This window comes from Diabrotica virgifera, chromosome 7 (assembly GCF_917563875.1).
Source record: "Diabrotica virgifera virgifera chromosome 7, PGI_DIABVI_V3a".
NCBI classification, from domain to species: domain Eukaryota; kingdom Metazoa; phylum Arthropoda; class Insecta; order Coleoptera; family Chrysomelidae; genus Diabrotica; species Diabrotica virgifera.
This window is the reverse complement of record NC_065449.1, coordinates 238,365,277-238,382,907: the sequence shown is the minus strand read 5'-3', so window position 1 is coordinate 238,382,907 and position 17,631 is coordinate 238,365,277. Positions and strand designations below refer to the sequence as shown.

Here is a 17,631-nt window from a genome sequence, read left to right as displayed (position 1 = left end):
CTTTTAATTTCTCAACTATTTATAATGGGAAATAAGCCACAATTTTACCAAAAAAAGATTTTATTAACGTTTCGAAGCCCAAATCGGGTTTCGTTGTCAAAATACAAAATACAACTAAAATAAACAAAAATGTTGTTGCTAAGTAAAAAAATTCTTCTAATAATTTATTTAATCTGACTCATTTATATTGGCAATTCAGACGTATATTATACATTTTAAAGTAGAAGACTTTAAAACGATATCGTCAATATTTATGAGTTGCGTTCCTGGGACGACTTTACTAAAAGATGGTTCATTCGATTACATGAAATCAATCCCAACTCAAGAATATCCGTCACAAAAAAATAGCATGTGATCTGTCTTTAAAAAGACAACCAAATGCAACGATAACAGTAAAATTCTCGCGTTAGAGATTCCATAGTAAATCACGAGGGAAAACCAGGAAAAAACCTCGTGATACTATCCCCACATCGTAAGTATTTGGTCTTACATTTAATTTACTTTCAAAAAACTAATACCAAATTCTGACTTTAATATGTTTAAATTATAAATAATATTAATAATACATAGATATACAATAATTAATACTAAAATATAAAATTTGTACTAACTCAATATGTTATCGACTTACTAATCGTGTATTAAAATTTTATATTTTAGTATTACTTATTGTATATCTATGTATTATTAATATTATTTATAATTTAAACATATTAAAGTCAGAATTTGGTATTAGTTTTTTGAAAGTAAATTAAATGTAAGACCAAATACTTACGATATCGGGATAGTATCACGAGGTTTTTTCCTGGTTTTCCCTCGTGATTTACTATAAAATCTCTAACGCGTGAATTTTACTGTCATCGTTGCATTTGGTTGTCTTTTTAAAGACAGATCACATGCTATGATATTTTTTTGTGACGGATATTCTTGAGTTGGGATTGGTTTCATGTAATCGAATGAACTATCTTTTAGTAAAGTCGTCCCAGGAACGCAACTCATAAATATTGACGATATCATTTTAAAGTCTTCTACTTTAAAATGTATAATATACGTCTGAATTGCTAATATAAATGAGTCAGATTAAATAAATTATTAGAAGAATTTTTTTACTTAGCAACAACATTTTTGTTTATTTTAGTAGTATTTTGTATTTTGACAACGAAACCCGATTTGGGCTTCGAAACGTTAATAAAATCTTTTTTTGGTAAAATTGTGGCTTATTTCCCATTATAAATAGTTGATTATACGCTGTGAGCTCGTACGTAGAGGGGATATTTATAAATTCGTGAGCGCCAGTAGTGACAAGTCTGTAAACGTTTACCGGAAATTTGACATAAATGTCAAAGTGATTAATTTTAAATTAAAATTAAAAACATTAATTATAAAAAATATTAGTTGATCAAAGCTGTGGTTTATATTTTTACCTTAAATATACTTACGTTTTAAATACTAAATTTGCGTTTTTTAATGTTCTGTAATATGTAATTATAAATAAATCTTGGCGCCATCTACATGATAATTATGAAAGTATCCGAAGTAAGAAATTAATATTTCATCAATAGAACGTCAAAATGATTAGCAAAATCTTAAAAAAATCTATTACAATTTAATTACTTTTTAGCGTTGTAAATATTAAGCGATAACAATTAAATAATAAATTTAAACATTACCGGTGAAAGTTGAATTAGTAACCGCTAGGAGCGACACCAGCGAAGCTCAGAGCGTATAAAAATGCCACAAGGAAATAGCTTCAGAACAACATTTTAATTTCTCTTTGAATGTTTTAAATTCAATTACACACATTATTTTTTTGCTTATGTACATTATTTTTTTGCACATTATTTTTTTGCTATATGTTTATTTTTTATTCTTTGTTTATAAAGTTTTCTATTTCGATTTTTAGTGGCTCTTCATCTGATGTATCTATTGGCAAACCTTTCGTTATTAATTTATTGTTCTGGTTTTCTTTCTGTCATATTTCTATAGTTAATTTTTTTTCTCTATTTGGTTTTATCTTATTCGGTGTTCGGTGTATTTTTTACTTCTGCAAAATATTTCTTCTTGTCCATCTTTTTTCTTCCTTTCCCCATTATCTGATCTATTATCGTCACTGTTTACCATATTTTACTTCGTTCTTTTTGAATATTAATAGAAATAACTCTTCAATATCACCTTTTTTGTGCCTGTTTCACTGGCGCAGTTAAACTTTTATGGAATTTTACTGGATATCACTCACAATTAGTTCACAACCTTCTTTGTCGACTATAGACATATTCCCTGATTATGGTAGGGGAGCAAAGTATGCTAAATTTACAGTCACTCGAGCGTTATGGGGACCTATTGGGTTGTAATAATTATTAGGTCCTAAAACCAAAAAAAAGTTAGTAAAATTTTCCATTTTAGTGGGAACTTTCCATTTTTTAATTTAATTTTCCATTTCCAACAATCGTTTTTTCCGATTATAGCTCCATCTATCCATAATTCGAAAAAATGTCTCGAATAAAAGTTGCTTATTTTTACGTAAAAAATCAAAATCTGCAATAAAAATTTGGGGGTCCCATTTAAGATTTTAAAGTAACCCCCCACTCCATTTCGGTGGGGGTCGTGTATGGTACCATTCGATAGATTTTCAAAAATATTGAAGACGTATTTTTTAGTTTTTCGATCTGACGTTCATTTCGCGAAATATTCGCTTTTTTGTGAAACTTTTTGCCTCACCCATTTCCTTACGCCCCGCTCAAATCGTCAGATTTTTTTAAATATACATACACTCTTTTGCATGTACTTAACTTACCTTATCTTAATCTGACAATTTCGACTATTTTTAAGGATAGATTTTTTTTTCGGGCCCCCCCTTCACGAACTTCCCTGTGTTCAGAGCCAATATATGGTAGGGGTACATTTACAAGGTACAAGGTTTCTCCCCATATGATAATCTGACGCGCTCGAGTAACTGCAAAAATCCCCGCTTGGTCTCCCCTACCATTTCAAGTATGTTCAGATTTCGCAGATACAGATCAAGCGTTCCGTGTTCAGTTGTCATGAACCTACTCAGTCCAGCTTTCCGAGCTGGCTATCCCTATACCTGCAAACCTGCTCCTTTTCAGTAATTAAATTAATTTTAAATTTAACCGGCATTAAATCTCTAATGTTTATGAGCCGCTTCTGTCTCTTCTGTAATATTATTTACAAAAATATTTTTAATTATTTCTAATTTATTAACGGTATTCTTCTTTTTCTAGATTTTTAGCTTCTGGTCCCAGATGCGGTCTAGGAGAATTATCCCTTCCAGAAAACGAACCCGGTAGCTCAATCATGCCTGGCAAAGTTAATCCCACCCAATGCGAAGCCATCACCATGGTAGCAGCTCAAGTGATGGGCAACCACGTAGCAGTCACCATCGGTGGCTCCAATGGACATTTCGAACTAAACGTATTCAAACCCATGATCGTGTCGAACGTACTTAGATCTATCCGATTGCTGGGCGACAGCTCCAAGTGCTTCACCAAGAACTGCGTCGACGGTATCGTTGCCAACAAAGAAAGAATCCATAAGTTATTGCACGAGAGTTTAATGTTAGTTACAGCTTTGAATCCCCATATTGGGTATGATAATGCTGCTCTTATTGCGAAAACTGCTCACAAGGAAAATAGCACTTTGAAGGAAACTGCTATCAGGTTAGGACTTCTTACGGAAGAACAGTTCGCGAAGTGGGTCAAACCTGAAGATATGCTTGGACCTAAGTAAAAAATATATATTCAGTAATTTAAATACGGATTTACAAGGATTTTTTTGTATATATACTTTTGATTTTTATGTTTTCTCATTACAATATTTATTTTCGACTTGGTAGTTTTATTTCGTGTGTATAGGCAGTGTAGGCTTATCTTATATATATAAAAATCAATTGCTGTTCGTGTATCTCACTAAAACTCGAGAATGGCTGGGCCGATTTGGCTAATTTTGATGTTGAATTATTTGTAGAAGTTCAGGGAAGGTTTATACGCTTTTATATAGTCATTTTAGTAGCCACCAAAATTTTTATATCTATATGTGTAAAATGCTCTTTTTACAGTGTTTGTTGCCATACTCCTCCGAAACGACTTTACCGATTTTTATGAAATTTGGCAGGTATATGGTATATTCGACCGGACTGGGAGTAGGTTGTTATCTATATTTCATACCCGTACGTCATAAGGGGATTGCCCGTGACGCCATAACTCTCACAATAATGACGTGAAAAATACGAAATTAAGTAGGTAGACTCCTTGCTGAATTCCGAGCAGAACCGTACTAAAATTTTTTCTCTGCCCAATCGGTGTCCGAAATACAATATCTTAAGCCATCGAAATATTCTGAAGACAGAAGAAGGACGAGCAACAAATTTCATCGAAGAAAAGTGATAGAATAGTGAAGAAAAAATATCTCTAAACCGAACTTTTCTGAAGAACGGCAAGCAGGAGAAAAGTTCTGAGCACACGAAAAGAACAAGCAAATTATAAAATTTTATTTAATTTTGTTTAATTTAAGTATTTTATTTATTTTAGTTTATTTTATTTCATTTTTTAATTCCATTTATTTTTTTATTTTATTTAATTTTATTATTTTTTTAAATTTATTTATTATTTTTATTTAATTTTATTCAGTTTCATTTATTTTATTTACTTTTATTCAATTTGATGAAATTTTATTTCATTTTATTTAATATTTAATTTTATTTTGATTAATCAACACCTATCTAGTTGGACACCACCGAACCCAATTATATAAATACTCTGTTTTGAATGTAGATAAAATAAAGCTGTTATATTCATTATAAGATAAACAAATTTAAGATTGTAACAGTTCCACTACAAACTTTATTTTGTTACTTCTAACTAAACTTTACTTCAAAAATCATGTGTAATTAATTAAAAATAATAATAAAACCTCATCCACATCGAGCATTTTTGGTTTATTAATTACGAATTCCTTTTGTTTATTTTAAGTTTATTGTATACCTACAAAAGTTTGTTTTTATCTATTGAGGTAGTACGAAGTCAGCCGGATCAGCTAGTTTATTAATAAAAATGTGACATGCAGGATCGTACAGTATAAGGCTATATTAAAAAAAGTAATACTTCAAAATTTGCGTTTTTTAATAATCCTATTATACTAGTGTGTGCCAGGATTAGGCCAACTAATCAAGCTCATGTATAACTTACTTAGTTAATCCAGAACTCTAGTACCTTTCAGTGTGAGTCATTGTGGAGTTGGTTCTCCGTCTTTTTCTTCCACATTTCCTTCTATCCATGGCCAATGCTTTTGTTTCCACCCATTTTATTCCTCTTTTGTCGGCCGTTTCCCTCACTTCTTCTGTCCACGTCTTTCTTGGTCTTGCCCTCTTCTTTCTTCCCATATCTTTCGCTTCATATATCTGTCTTACTATTTTTTCTTCTCTTCTCAGTACATGTTCGTGTCATATAAGTTGTCCTTGTTCGATTGTTGTAACTGGATGTATTTTTAGATTTTCTCCAAAGGTTTGATTTCTAATGTTATCTTTCCTTGTTTTTCTCTGCATTATTTTCAAAAATCTCATTTCTGTGCTTATTAGTTTATTCTTTTGTCTTTCTAAGATTCACAGGCATAGGTTAGAGTGGGGTTCACAATATTTTTTACTGTTTCCGTTTTATATCGTTAGGTATTTCTTTCTTATTTAAAAAGTGACACTTGATATTATTGTACAACTTGCCAGTCTTTGCAATTCTTTCATTTATCTCATCTTCTAATTTTGCATCCCGGCTTATGATTACCCCCAAAGATTACCTCTGTCTACCTGTTTAAGTTGCTTGCCATCTACTTCTATTTTCTTTTTATCTTCCAATTATAATTGTTTTTGATTTTTCTTTGTACCGTTTCATGTTTCTGATTTTTAGCTCTTCATACAGTAGGTTTATATTTTATCGTACTTGTTTTTCTGGCTATCCAATGATCACTAGGTCGTCTGCGTAGCATAGTTCTGTTATTTGTATACTTTCTCAACTTCCAATATACTACGTTATATTTATTTCATTTGTGTTTGCATTTTTTATTACGTCATCTAGGTTAAAGAGTAGTGGGCTCAGGACACAACCCTGTTTTAATCCAATGTTGTCGAATATTTTTGATTTTTCATTTCTTGTCCTTACATAGCTTTTCGGTTTTTCGTATAAACTCTGGATTCTCTATTAGATCTTGTTCAATTTTTCTCTTCTCTAGTATTTTCCAAATATCTTCTCTTTTAATTCTCTTCTTCGAGGGAGTTCGTCCCTCTTTCTTTTCTGAAACCACTCTGGCTCTCCTCAAAGGTGTTTTCTAGTTTTTCTCTTAGCCTGTTTTCCAGTATAATACTATCATAAAGTTTTCCTACTGTGGCCAAGTGTTATTCCTCTGTAGATTGAGCATTCTTTGCTATCTCCTTTTTTTATACAACGGTGTTATAATGCCTATCTGCCAACCTAGTAGAACTTTCTTTTCTTTCTTAGCTTGGTTCATGATGTTTAGTAGTTCTTCATGCATAAAATGAATATTAAACACACTCAGTTTCTGGATTAGGCCGCGTCCAACTTGGCTACGTTGAGTTTCTAGTTCTTTTATGGAGCATCATTAGGATCAATTCATCTATAAACTAACTGGCATTATACATATCACTGCTCCATAGATAAATTCAAACAAACAGATACATAAGACAAACAATAAATTGTTCAATAATTTTCCTGTTAAAATTGCTATAAAGATCCCCTGAAATGGCGTTTAACTTCTTTCAAAAGTGGCATTAATAAATCCATCAATCCTGTGACTTAGCCCAATGGACAATTACATTAATCCACCAAATGGATAGCCCTCTGGTGTCAAAATCCTACAAGCTTTGCTAGATTTAGATATAAACTTTTGCATATTTTGTGTTCAAATGACAAAACAATATTAATAAATTGTTTTCGTTCATGGCCTTCAAAGTATATGGCTCCTTTGATGGCTTACCAGAGGTGAGAAACATTCAGGAGACGAGGAGAGGTCGAAATGGCATCATAAGCGATATATCTCTCGTAAAAAAGGAAAGTTGCGATACGCATAAAATAAAAAAATATATAACTATTAGTATTTTTATTTTGATTGTTTTGCAAAGGTAAAGTAGCATCTTTGGGCCTGATTCCTCCCCTCTTGAAACCACAGGCTGCCGCAAGAAGTTGAATAGCGACTCCAACCGTTTTTTGAGCGTCTCGTTCAGTTCCTATATCTGGGTTGAGTTCTACAATATCCATAACATTCAATCGGCCTGTATCATGAATTCTTTCTAATATGTGTATTCCTTCTCTTACTGTCAACCCTCCAGGAACTAAAAAATAATTAGATATTTAATAAAATGTCACTCAGCCCAAGAAGTTATTTTAAAGTTAAGAAAAAAGTTAAGAGGTGTTATTGAAATTCCAACACTAGTGTAATTTTTACTTTCTTTTTCTTCTTCAGCCTGTTTGCATCCACTCCTGGACAAAGGCCTCCTCATGAGTTCTCCATTCTTCTCTGTTTTGTGATATTTGGTGCCAGTTTCTCCCCATTTTTGCTTTGATGATACAACTGTTGAATACCCTTTTCTTTAGATTTATTGGTATCTTTTTGTTATTTAACACATACTGAATCTTCCTACTGCTGTCCAAGTCATTCGAATTCTTCTAGTTATTTCTGACGTTTGATTCTGTTTGCCTAGTTTGAGTGTGTGACCTAGGTATATATACTCTTCTCGACACTTTCGATCTGACTTCCATCTAAGTCGATTGTGATATCTTGATATGTCATCACTTTTGTTTTATTTAAATTCATTTTTTAACCGCCTTTTTCAGATTTTTGTTTAAGAGGAAACAGTAGCGATCAACAGGTAGCGAAAACGCGTTCCAAGATTGCGGCTGTAATTTTGAATATTTTTTCGAGATATTTGGCACACGTATTCGTAATATAATAAAGAATAGCGGTACAGAGCCCAATTTGAAAAATATATTGATATGTGGAAATTACTCTGTAATTAAATACAAAATTAAAAAAACGAGTCTGTACCGCCATTAAGACGAGCAAAAAAATACACTTTCTTCAAATAAACTTTTTTATCCGATGCCTAGATTTTGTGTCATTCTGGAACTACTAATGAAATAAAAAGTTTTAGTACTTCCAAAATGACAAAATCTAGGCATCGGATAAAAAAGTTTATTTGAAGAAAGTGTATTTTTTTGTTCTTCTTAATGGCGGTATAGGCTCGTTTTTTTAATATTGTATTTAATTACAGAGTAATTTCCACATATTAATATATTTTTCAAATTGGGCTCTGTACCGCCATTCTTTATAATATTACGAATATGTGTGCCAAATATCTCGAAAAAATATTCAAAATTACAGCCGCAATCTTGGAACGCGTTTTTGCTACCTGTTGATCGCTACTGTTTCCTCTTAAGCTCCTTTAGCATGGAGATTAGTTCTTCTGTATTGTTGCTTATGACTATGTCATCGGCAAATCTTAGATGATTTAAAAATGTGCCATCAATTGCTGTTTGTTTCCAATTTAACTTCTTGAACATATCTTCTAAAGCAAGAGTAAATAATTTTGGAGACATAGTGTCTCCCTATCTAACTCCTTTTTTACTTTAATTTCCATAATTGTTGACAAAAAGGTTATTTCAATGCTTTTCCTGTAAGGGTACAATACTAAATATTTAAGGGCCATGGTATTGTGAAAAAGAGAGAGGATATTTTCCTTCGATATTATTAGCAAACTTCAAAAGACGTGCTTGGTGTTGTAATGTTGCACTTCAGATGGGAATAAAAAATAATCGGTTGAGAGAGAACATTTAATAACAGAATAATTTAAAAACAATTTACTAGGACGAAGTGAAAGGAGTCAGTAATAAGATCGTGAATTTTTCAGGGTTAGAATAGCGAGAGAGTCTTACCACCGCATTCTTCTTTTCGCGAGAAAGAAACACAGTTGTTGGTTAACTTGATGCGTACTGCCCTTAATTTTGGCTAGATGGATTTGTACGGCACTTATCTTAATGGGACACATGTTTTTTTATATAACACAACGCGTTCACACTTGAAATCGAAAATCTTTATCGTAAAAAGGTACAGTCTGTTCCAAAAGATTCAAAATGCAATATGAAAACGGAAATAAAATAAAAAATTTTAAAATTGTTATTTTTACAACAAACACTACAAAACGAATTTTCAATTTTTAAGTAGTTTCATAACAGAATTTATAAAAAGATTACCACGTTCCCTAATTTAACTATTATAGAAAAAAATCTTACTTGTTATAGATGTGCAAGGAGCATCATTTGGATCGAGAGCATCAATATCAAAACTAACATGTATGGATCTGTTCTGTTCAGGATCTATAGCTTTCAAGGCCATATTTATGACAGTATGTATACCACATTCTTCAATCTCAGCCATACTAAAAGCAGCGATGCCAAATTTATCGACGAACACTCTTTCGTACGGGTCTACCGATCGTAGCCCGATATATGCTATATTTCTTACAGATAATGTTGGTTCCTGCCATTCCATGCCTGGTAAATCCTGCCAATATTCGCACATTTCTTTTGTTACAATAGAAACTGGCATACCATGGATATTACCGCTTCCCGATGTTTTGTTTGTGTTGATGTCACAATGTGCGTCGACGTATATAACACAGATATCTTTTTTTGCTTTCAGATGTCCATCGATAGATCCGATAGCTAAAAAATAAAATAAAAGTCTGGTGAAGGAAAATACAGAAATGTAGAAAAAAAAAAGAGGCATGAGAATCCAACGATATCAAAATCCAACGTGGGGTCCGTCAGGGATGTATACTATCACCGCTGCTGCTCAACATACCTATATTTTCAGGAAATCTTTCAAGAAGCAGTGGATGATATTGAAGCCGGAATTCGAATTAACGGATAATGTATCAATAAAATAAGATGCAGAGACGATACGGTGTTATTCACTGACAGTTCTGAAGCCTTCCAAGAGTTAATAAATAGAATGATAGAAGTGAGTATAAGAGATATGGACTTTCACTAAACACTAAGAAAACAAAATGTATGATGATCTCTAAGAAGGAACAGCAATTTGTACGAATCAGAGTGAACAGCCAAACAAATAGAAAGCGAGATATGCATTTTAAAAAAATGGCTAAGCTATTCAAATATCACGATTTATCAATAGCTATAAAAATCAGGTTACCACGATGTTGTATCTTTCCTATAGGTACTGTTGTACGGAGTTGAGTCGTGGACTCTCACAGACGCCACCTGCAAGAAAATTGAGGCTTTCGAAATGTCGTCGAATCTTAAAGATATCTATACCGATGACGTTACGAATCAGAATGTTTTATTGAGATTTCAAAAATAAAAAGCGTTGCTAACAGTAAAAACAGCCAACCTCGAATACCTTGGTTACATCATGAGTAATAGTGAACGATATGGACGGCTGCAACTAATCTTACAGAGAAAAGTAGAAGGAAACGTAAACCAGGAAGGCGAAGGATTTCCTGGCTGAAAAATCTACGTACATGATTCAACACAACAACCACAAAGCTTTTCAGAGCAGCAGTGTGCAAAGTACAGATTGCCATGCTGGTCGCCAACATTCGAAACGGATAGGTTACAAGAAGAAGAAAAAAAAAGAAAAGAAAACTAAGTGAACAGGGATTAAATGGAGAAGTAAATACATGTTTAAGAAAAATCTAAACATTTATATTGCTTATAATTTCTTACCTATTGCATGGTCTCCCCCTAGATTCAAACACACACGATTGTCAGCTACAATCTCTTGTACTTTCTTTGATAATTCTTTATTGCACGACATCACTTCTTCATAGGACTTCATGTTTTCTACTGTACCAATTTCTTTGAGAAGGGGGTAGTCAAGATCTCCATAGTCTTTAATTAATGATTTGTTATCTAAAACAAAGAAAAACCTTATTGAAATAAGCCTTTACTCTTACTGTTACTACTTTTAGGGAGGACATCATATATGGAACGCCTCAATTATCTCAGAAATGTACGATTTCTGAGATAATTGAGACGAAGGGTCATGTGATTCGGCAGATATTATGATGGTATTTACATTGTTGTCAGATCTTGCGTTTTTCTGTAAATCTAATATAATGAACTGTCTTATTTCAAGTGGAATACACTGTATATTTTTTGCATTTTGAAGTCCTTAAGAATAGCTATTTGTACAACAAGGGAGGAAAGTGCTATTTTTCCTCCGGAGAATGAAGTTTACTGCCCGACGCGTAGCGGAGGGCAGTAATCATTCAAGGGAGGAAAAGGCACTTTACTCCCATGTTATACATATGGTTTTTTCACCTTCCTCAAATAACAAGTAATTTTTTCATTTTTACTTTATTTATGTTACTAACCAACAAAATTTATTAGAACTAAAACAAGTAGGTACAATATAACTGTCAAAACCATTCTGCAAAATACAGTATGTTTTTAAATAAACGTTAAAATGTATAGATACTTACGTAATAGAAAATAGATATTGTACAGGGCGTCAATTAAGTCATGAATGAAATAGCATGACGTCACTTTTACTTTTCCTCCCTACAATCAGGTCCAGAAAAGTATACTTTCGGTAGAGGTAGGTGGAAAAATATTTTTCATGTAATGTTCCCTATAACTAAATGCCATAATTTCGGAGTTATGGCTACATTTATTTTAACATTTTTTAAAATAAATTATAAAAATAAATTTTTTCAGCTGGGGCAGATATCTATTAATTTATTATTTTTGGATCATTCGGAACAAAACATGGTTCTCGTAATTTTTCTCTAAATTTGATCGTTGTTGAATTATAAACAAATTAAAACTGAAAAAAAAAACAACGAAAAATGACTAATTCCAAGACTTAAAAACACAAAGAAACACATATTATTTTTAAAATTATGAGGTGCCTAAGTTCAAATCTTCTTCTATTAGCTCCCGATAAGATTTTTTGGCATGTTTTATTCTAAAATATTCTTTGTTAATTGTTAATGAAGACCTGCATAAGCGCTGGAAGCGCTGCATAATTTGGAATGGGGTGTGGAAGTTAATGGAATTCTGATAAATACGATCAGATATGCAGACGATACAGTTATTTTAAGTGATGATATGAATAGATTACAACACCTTTTAAATGCCATTGATACAGTGGGAATAGACTTTGGCCTAAACATAAACTGTTCAAAAACCAAATACATGGTATTTAGCCGTTTGACCCATCAAGATTCACGGTTCTATGTTGATGGTCATATAATTCAAAGAGTACCCAGTTTTAAATATCTTGGTTGCCATATTACTGAACAACTAGATCCAGATGAACCCAGTTTTAAATATCTTGGTTGCCATATTACTGAACAACTAGATCCAGATGAAGAGATAAAATATAGAATAAATAATAGACATTTTTAAAAATGAGGTCATTCTTCTGTAATGATAACTTGCAACTTCAACTTCGAAAGCGCATGATTAAATGTTACATTTGGCCAGTCCTCTTGTATGGTGTCGAAGCATGGACATTAAAAAAATCCACCATTAATCGTTTGGAGGCCTTTGAAATGTGGCTGCACAGACGTATACTGAAAATACCATGTACGGCTATGCTGACAAATGTGGCAGTCCTTAAGAGAGCAAATGCTGCCCGCCAGCTGTTGATAACATCAAATATAGAAAGATGGCCTATTTTGAAACGTACTAAGGGGAGACCGGTATAATATTCTTCAACTTATTATGATGGGTAAAATCGAAGGACGCAGAAGAATTGGTAGAAAGCAGGACCCTTGGTTGAAGAATATCAGGGAGTGGACAGGAATAAAGAAAGCAGAACAACTATTTAGAATAGCTCGAGAGAGAGAGAGAGAGAGAGAGAGAGAGAGAGAGAGAGAGAGAGAGAGAGAGAGAGAGAGACAGTTTCGCCATGTTAATCGCCAACGTCAAGGAGACTTGATAACGCACGTTAAGAAGAAGATCTTATGAGAGGGCGGGCGATTGACCTGCATTAATAACTAAAAAACAGTATTTAAAATGAAACAAGCCCAAAATACTTATCGAAAACTGATAGAACAAGGTTTGAACTTAAATTGAGGCATTTCGAAATTTTAAAAAATATTTTTCTTGTGTTTAAACCTTAAAAATCATCATTTTTCATTTTTTTGCAGTTTTAAATTGTTTATAACTCGAAAACCTTTTTCGAAAGACCATTTTTGTACCGAATAATTCAAAAAACCTAAAATAATATATCTGCCCTGGTTGAAAAAATTGATTTTTATCATATATGTTTAAATATACCTACGTAGCAATAACCCAAAAATTATGTCATTCAGGTATAGGGAACATTACATGAAAACTAATCAGCATTTCTTAAGGACTTCAAAACGCAAGGAATATATAGGGTGTTCCATTTGAAATAAGGAAGTTCATTAGATTTCCAGAAAACTGCAAGATCTGACAACTATGTAAATACCGCCATAGTATCTACCGCAATGTGTTATAAACGGTCTATGGTTACGGACAGTTCATCTAATCATGCTTTACAAAACGGTAATAAATTAAAATTAGACAGTTGAAGATATAAATGACAGTTTAAAATAAAAAAACTGATTTGTTTACAAATAAAAATAATAAAACTTACAAAATTGGGATAATTGTTCAACTAGCCCTCCTTTTCTTATCGCATCCGGTCCATTTGTAACTCCTTTTTTAGGCTGCCCTTTACTGAAAGGGATACCCAAAATACCAATTTTTTTCGCTTCCGCAGAATATTGGCGTTTTGCGAAAACACATTCCGTGATAAGTTTCTTCAACATGTCTAACTCAACTATGTTATCGTTAAAGAAGATTCACTATTAACCGACAGTAGTTCAAAAGGTTATCTTTGGAACAATGCAATACCACTTTGTTTAAAAACAAGATTTTAGATTTAAAATAAATTTCGCAAATTATTCGTTATCTTATCGATGTATTACTTATATTACTATTAAATATTCAATTGACGGATATTAAGAAGTTGTAAAAAAATATCATTATTCCCGTCGTTTAACTAATTTAATTTTCCACAACGAAAAAGGTTTCCTGTAGTTGGCTGTATACCATGTAATACAAAAAACAGTAAAATCGTTGTGATCTAGCCATTTTTTAAAATTTTTTACTGTTTCTTTTTTTTAATTGAATTTTAACCTTTAGCCCAATAAATGACCGTTTTGGAGTGTAATTTTCAGGGGCAACTCCGAATTGCATGAAAATTTGGATTTAGATTCTACTTACCCTTCACTTCATAGTTGAATTTGTGCCGTTGGTTGCTTTTACTTGGGGGTTGGCAGTAACCCCTTCTCGGGGGGGGGGTGAAAAACGCGTGTTTAAAATAAGCCCGGAAATGGGTAAATTGACAGATTATAAGCAACTTTCGTTCTATACAGTTTTTTACTTTCTATAAAGTCAATACTTTTCGAGTTATTCGAGATTGAAAATGTTGATTTTTCGACAAAAAAACTACGTTTTCAGACAGCTTTTCGCAAATAACTCCAAAAATAAATATTTTATAAAAAAAATATTCTTAGTAAAAGTGTAGCTTATAAATAAACGAAAAAAATGGTGTATCAGTAAAGTCTATAAATTGAGAAAAAGCAAAGTTGTAGCTCATGAAAAATACGTTCTTATTCGTCTAATTCCAAATCGAATAATTCAACGCGAAATCACCGAAAAATTAAGCGCTTTTCGGGAAAAGCTTTTTAATATTTTTAAATAATTTAAAAAAAAGCTTTATATTTGTTTTTTTTACAAAAGTTTCTAGCATCAAAAATAAACGAGTTACACTGAAAAAAAAGTTCGCCCCTTTTTTTTGGTAAAATAAATCGTGAAAACCTCCCTCTATTTAGCACCCTAAATAAAATTAATCGTTACCGCTTTACCATTTATTGTAACTTTGTGTGTATTGTTTATATGATCTGTAAGTTTGATTGGTTTGAAGTGCTTATTTTTGAAAAAAATTGGTTTCATAGTAAAAAAAAATTTCTACAATTTTTTGAAAAATTTCCTTTTTTCAAAATAACTTAAAAAAGTATTAGTGATAAGAAAAATCTTAAAGAGTAAAAAAATATACAGTCGGAAAAATGAAAGAATACCCATGAACGAACATATAAAACACGCTGTATTTTCCTGCCGTGTCACAAAGAAAATTGCCCAGCGCAAGTACATCTAATAATAATGATTACATGTACTTGCGCTGGCCAATTTTTTGTGTGACACGGTGACAAGAAAATACAGCGTGTTTAATATATTCGTTCATGGGTATTCTTTCATTTTTCCTACTGTAGGTTTTGTTATTATAAATATGCTAGTACCATTTTGTTTTCCGTAAGACAAAAATTGGTTAAGATATAGCTGTTCAAAATTTGCATACACGTGACTAGTGACCCGTTCAAGCTTTTTCAACTATATACCTTTCAAAAATAAGCACTTTCAACCGGTGAGACTGACAGATCATATACAAAATAGATAAGTAAGTAAATTGTTTGTAAAGCAGTAGCGATTAATTTCATTTGGGGAGCTAAACACGGGGAGATTTTCATGATTTTTTTACCAAAAAAAAGAGGGCCAACTTTATTTTGAGCGTAACTCGCTTATTTTTAATGCTAAATTTTATAGCCAATTAAAATAAAGCTTTTATAAACACTTTTAATAATATAACAATTAACAACAAGTAGCAATAATAGGACAATTAACAAAATTATAAAAAGAAATATTGTTACGACAGCAGCTTGACGAAAACGAAGAGGGATCAATCTTATACAACTTTCGTAAAAATATAATACCGAAAGAATGGACAACGAGCGAACTAATTCTACTATTCAATATTGTTCTGAAGCTATTTCCTTGTTAGTCCATTCATTAACGGTAAAATATTGCAAAACCTTTAAATTTTAAAGAACCGCTTGGATTGACATGAAATTTGGCATACACACAGCTAACAAGTCAAAGAAAAAAAGTGATATTGTGCCGATATGTGCTTTTGCCCTGGGGGTGGTTTTCACTCCCTCTTGGGGGTTAAAAAATATTCGTCCAAACAAAGTCAGGAAATGGGTAAACTGGCTAATTTAAAGTAACTTTTGTTCTATAGAGTTTTTTCACTAAGTCAATACTTTTCGAGTTATTTGGCAGTGAATATGTTCATTTTTTCAACAAAATAACCACGCTTTTAGACGTTTTTTCGCAAATAACTCAAATTGTAAGTATTTTGTCGAAAAAGCATTCTTAGCAAAAATATAGCCTATAAAAAATTTAAAAAAATAGTGAGTATATCACGTTTTTTATTTAGTAGAAGCAGAGTTATAGCTAATGAAATATAGGTTCATATTCGTCAAATTCCAAGTGGAATACTATAACGTGAAATAACCAAAAATGAAGCACATTTCGGGGAAAACTCATTTAAACTTATTTAAAGTGTTTAAAAAAAGCTTAATTTTTGTTTTATAAAAAAAATTTCTAGCATCAAAATTAAACAAGTTACGCTCAAAATAAAGTTAGTCCCTTTTGGTTTTGGTAAAAAAATCGAGAAAATCACCCCCTAATTAGTATCTTAAGTGAACTTAATCGTAACGACTTCACAAGTTTCTTGACTCGTGTATATATTGTTTATATGATCTGTAAGTTTCATCGGTTCAAGGTCCTTATTATTGAAATGGCTGTAGTTAAAAGGGGTTGAACGAGTCACTGATCACGAATGTATGCAAATTTAGAAACACCAAATCTTGATCAATTTTTGTCTAACAGAAAAACAAAAAAATACATGATATTCAGAAAAGCAAATCTGACTTTTTTTGTATTTCGAGACTTTTGGTATCTCTAACAATTTTTAAGTTATTTTGAAAAAAGCATATTTTTCAAAATTTAAATTTTTAAAAATTTTACTTTGAAACCAAATTTTTTCAAAAATAAACACTTTGAATCGATGAAACTTACAGATCATATAAACACAATATAAGTAAAATAATTTATGGAGCGGCAACGATTAATTTCATTTAAGTTGCTAATTAGGGGGTGGTCTTCCCGATTTTTTTTTGCAAAAACAAAAGGGACCAACTTTATTTTGAGCGTAACTTGCTTAAATTTAATGCTAGAAGCTTTTCGTAAAAACAGAAATAAAGCTTTTTTTAAACACTTTAAAAAAGTTAAAATGGGTTTTCCCCAAAAAGTGCTTAATTTTTTGGATATTTCACGTCGAAATATTCTATTTGAAATTTGGTTAATATGAATCTATATTTCATTGGCTATAACTCTGGTTCTACGAGATCCAGAGACCTAACGCGTACACCATTTTTTTTACTTTTTTTATAGGCTATATTTTTGCTAAGAACGGTTTTTTCGACAAAATACTTACTTTTTGAGTTATTTGCGAAAAACCGTCTAAAAATGTGGTTATTTTGTTGAAAAATGAACATATTCACTCGCAAATAACTCGAAAAGTGTTGACTTGGCGAAAAAGCTCTATAGAACAAAAGTTACTTAAAATTAGTCAGTTTACCCATTTCCGGAGTTGTTTTGGACATATATTTTTTCACCCCCAAGAGGGGGTGAAACACATTCAGGGCAAAAG

The 17,631-nt window shown here is 32.0% G+C and overlaps 2 protein-coding genes across 2 annotated transcripts in view; one reads left to right on the top strand and one right to left on the bottom strand.

The window, feature by feature from the left end:
• The window catches only part of LOC114327963 (fumarate hydratase, mitochondrial), a 42,610-nt gene extending 38,765 nt beyond the window's left edge, over nt 1–3,845 (top strand). Inside the window, exon 7 of the mRNA XM_050656363.1 lies at nt 3,243–3,845. Within this exon, the coding sequence (XP_050512320.1) occupies nt 3,243–3,747 (505 nt within the window). The 3' untranslated portion in view covers nt 3,748–3,845. The remainder of the gene's footprint in view (nt 1–3,242) is intronic.
• A 3,150-nt stretch (nt 3,846–6,995) lies between these two features.
• On the bottom strand, nt 6,996–14,038 carry LOC114328348 (arginase, hepatic). Its single transcript, XM_028277181.2, has 4 exons — nt 13,672–14,038; nt 10,767–10,952; nt 9,312–9,743; nt 6,996–7,354 (listed from the first exon to the last, which is right to left on the bottom strand). The coding sequence occupies exons 1-4, from the start codon at nt 13,844–13,846 to the stop codon at nt 6,996–6,998; spliced, it is 1,152 nt and encodes a 383-aa protein (XP_028132982.2). The 5' UTR covers nt 13,847–14,038.
• Nucleotides 14,039–17,631: the final 3,593 nt, after the last annotated feature.

Excerpts from the sequence above, each read along its gene's own strand:
- LOC114328348 (XM_028277181.2), bottom strand. The coding sequence starts at position 13,846 with ATGTTGAAGAAACTTATCACGGAATGTGTTTTCGCAAAACGCCAATAT. Across the intron at positions 9,744-10,766 it reads AGGGGGAGACCATGCAATAG|CTATCGGATCTATCGATGGA; the intron begins GTAAGAAATTAT and ends TTTATTTTTTAG. Across the intron at positions 7,355-9,311 it reads TCCTTGCACATCTATAACAA|TTCCTGGAGGGTTGACAGTA; the intron begins GTAAGATTTTTT and ends ATTATTTTTTAG.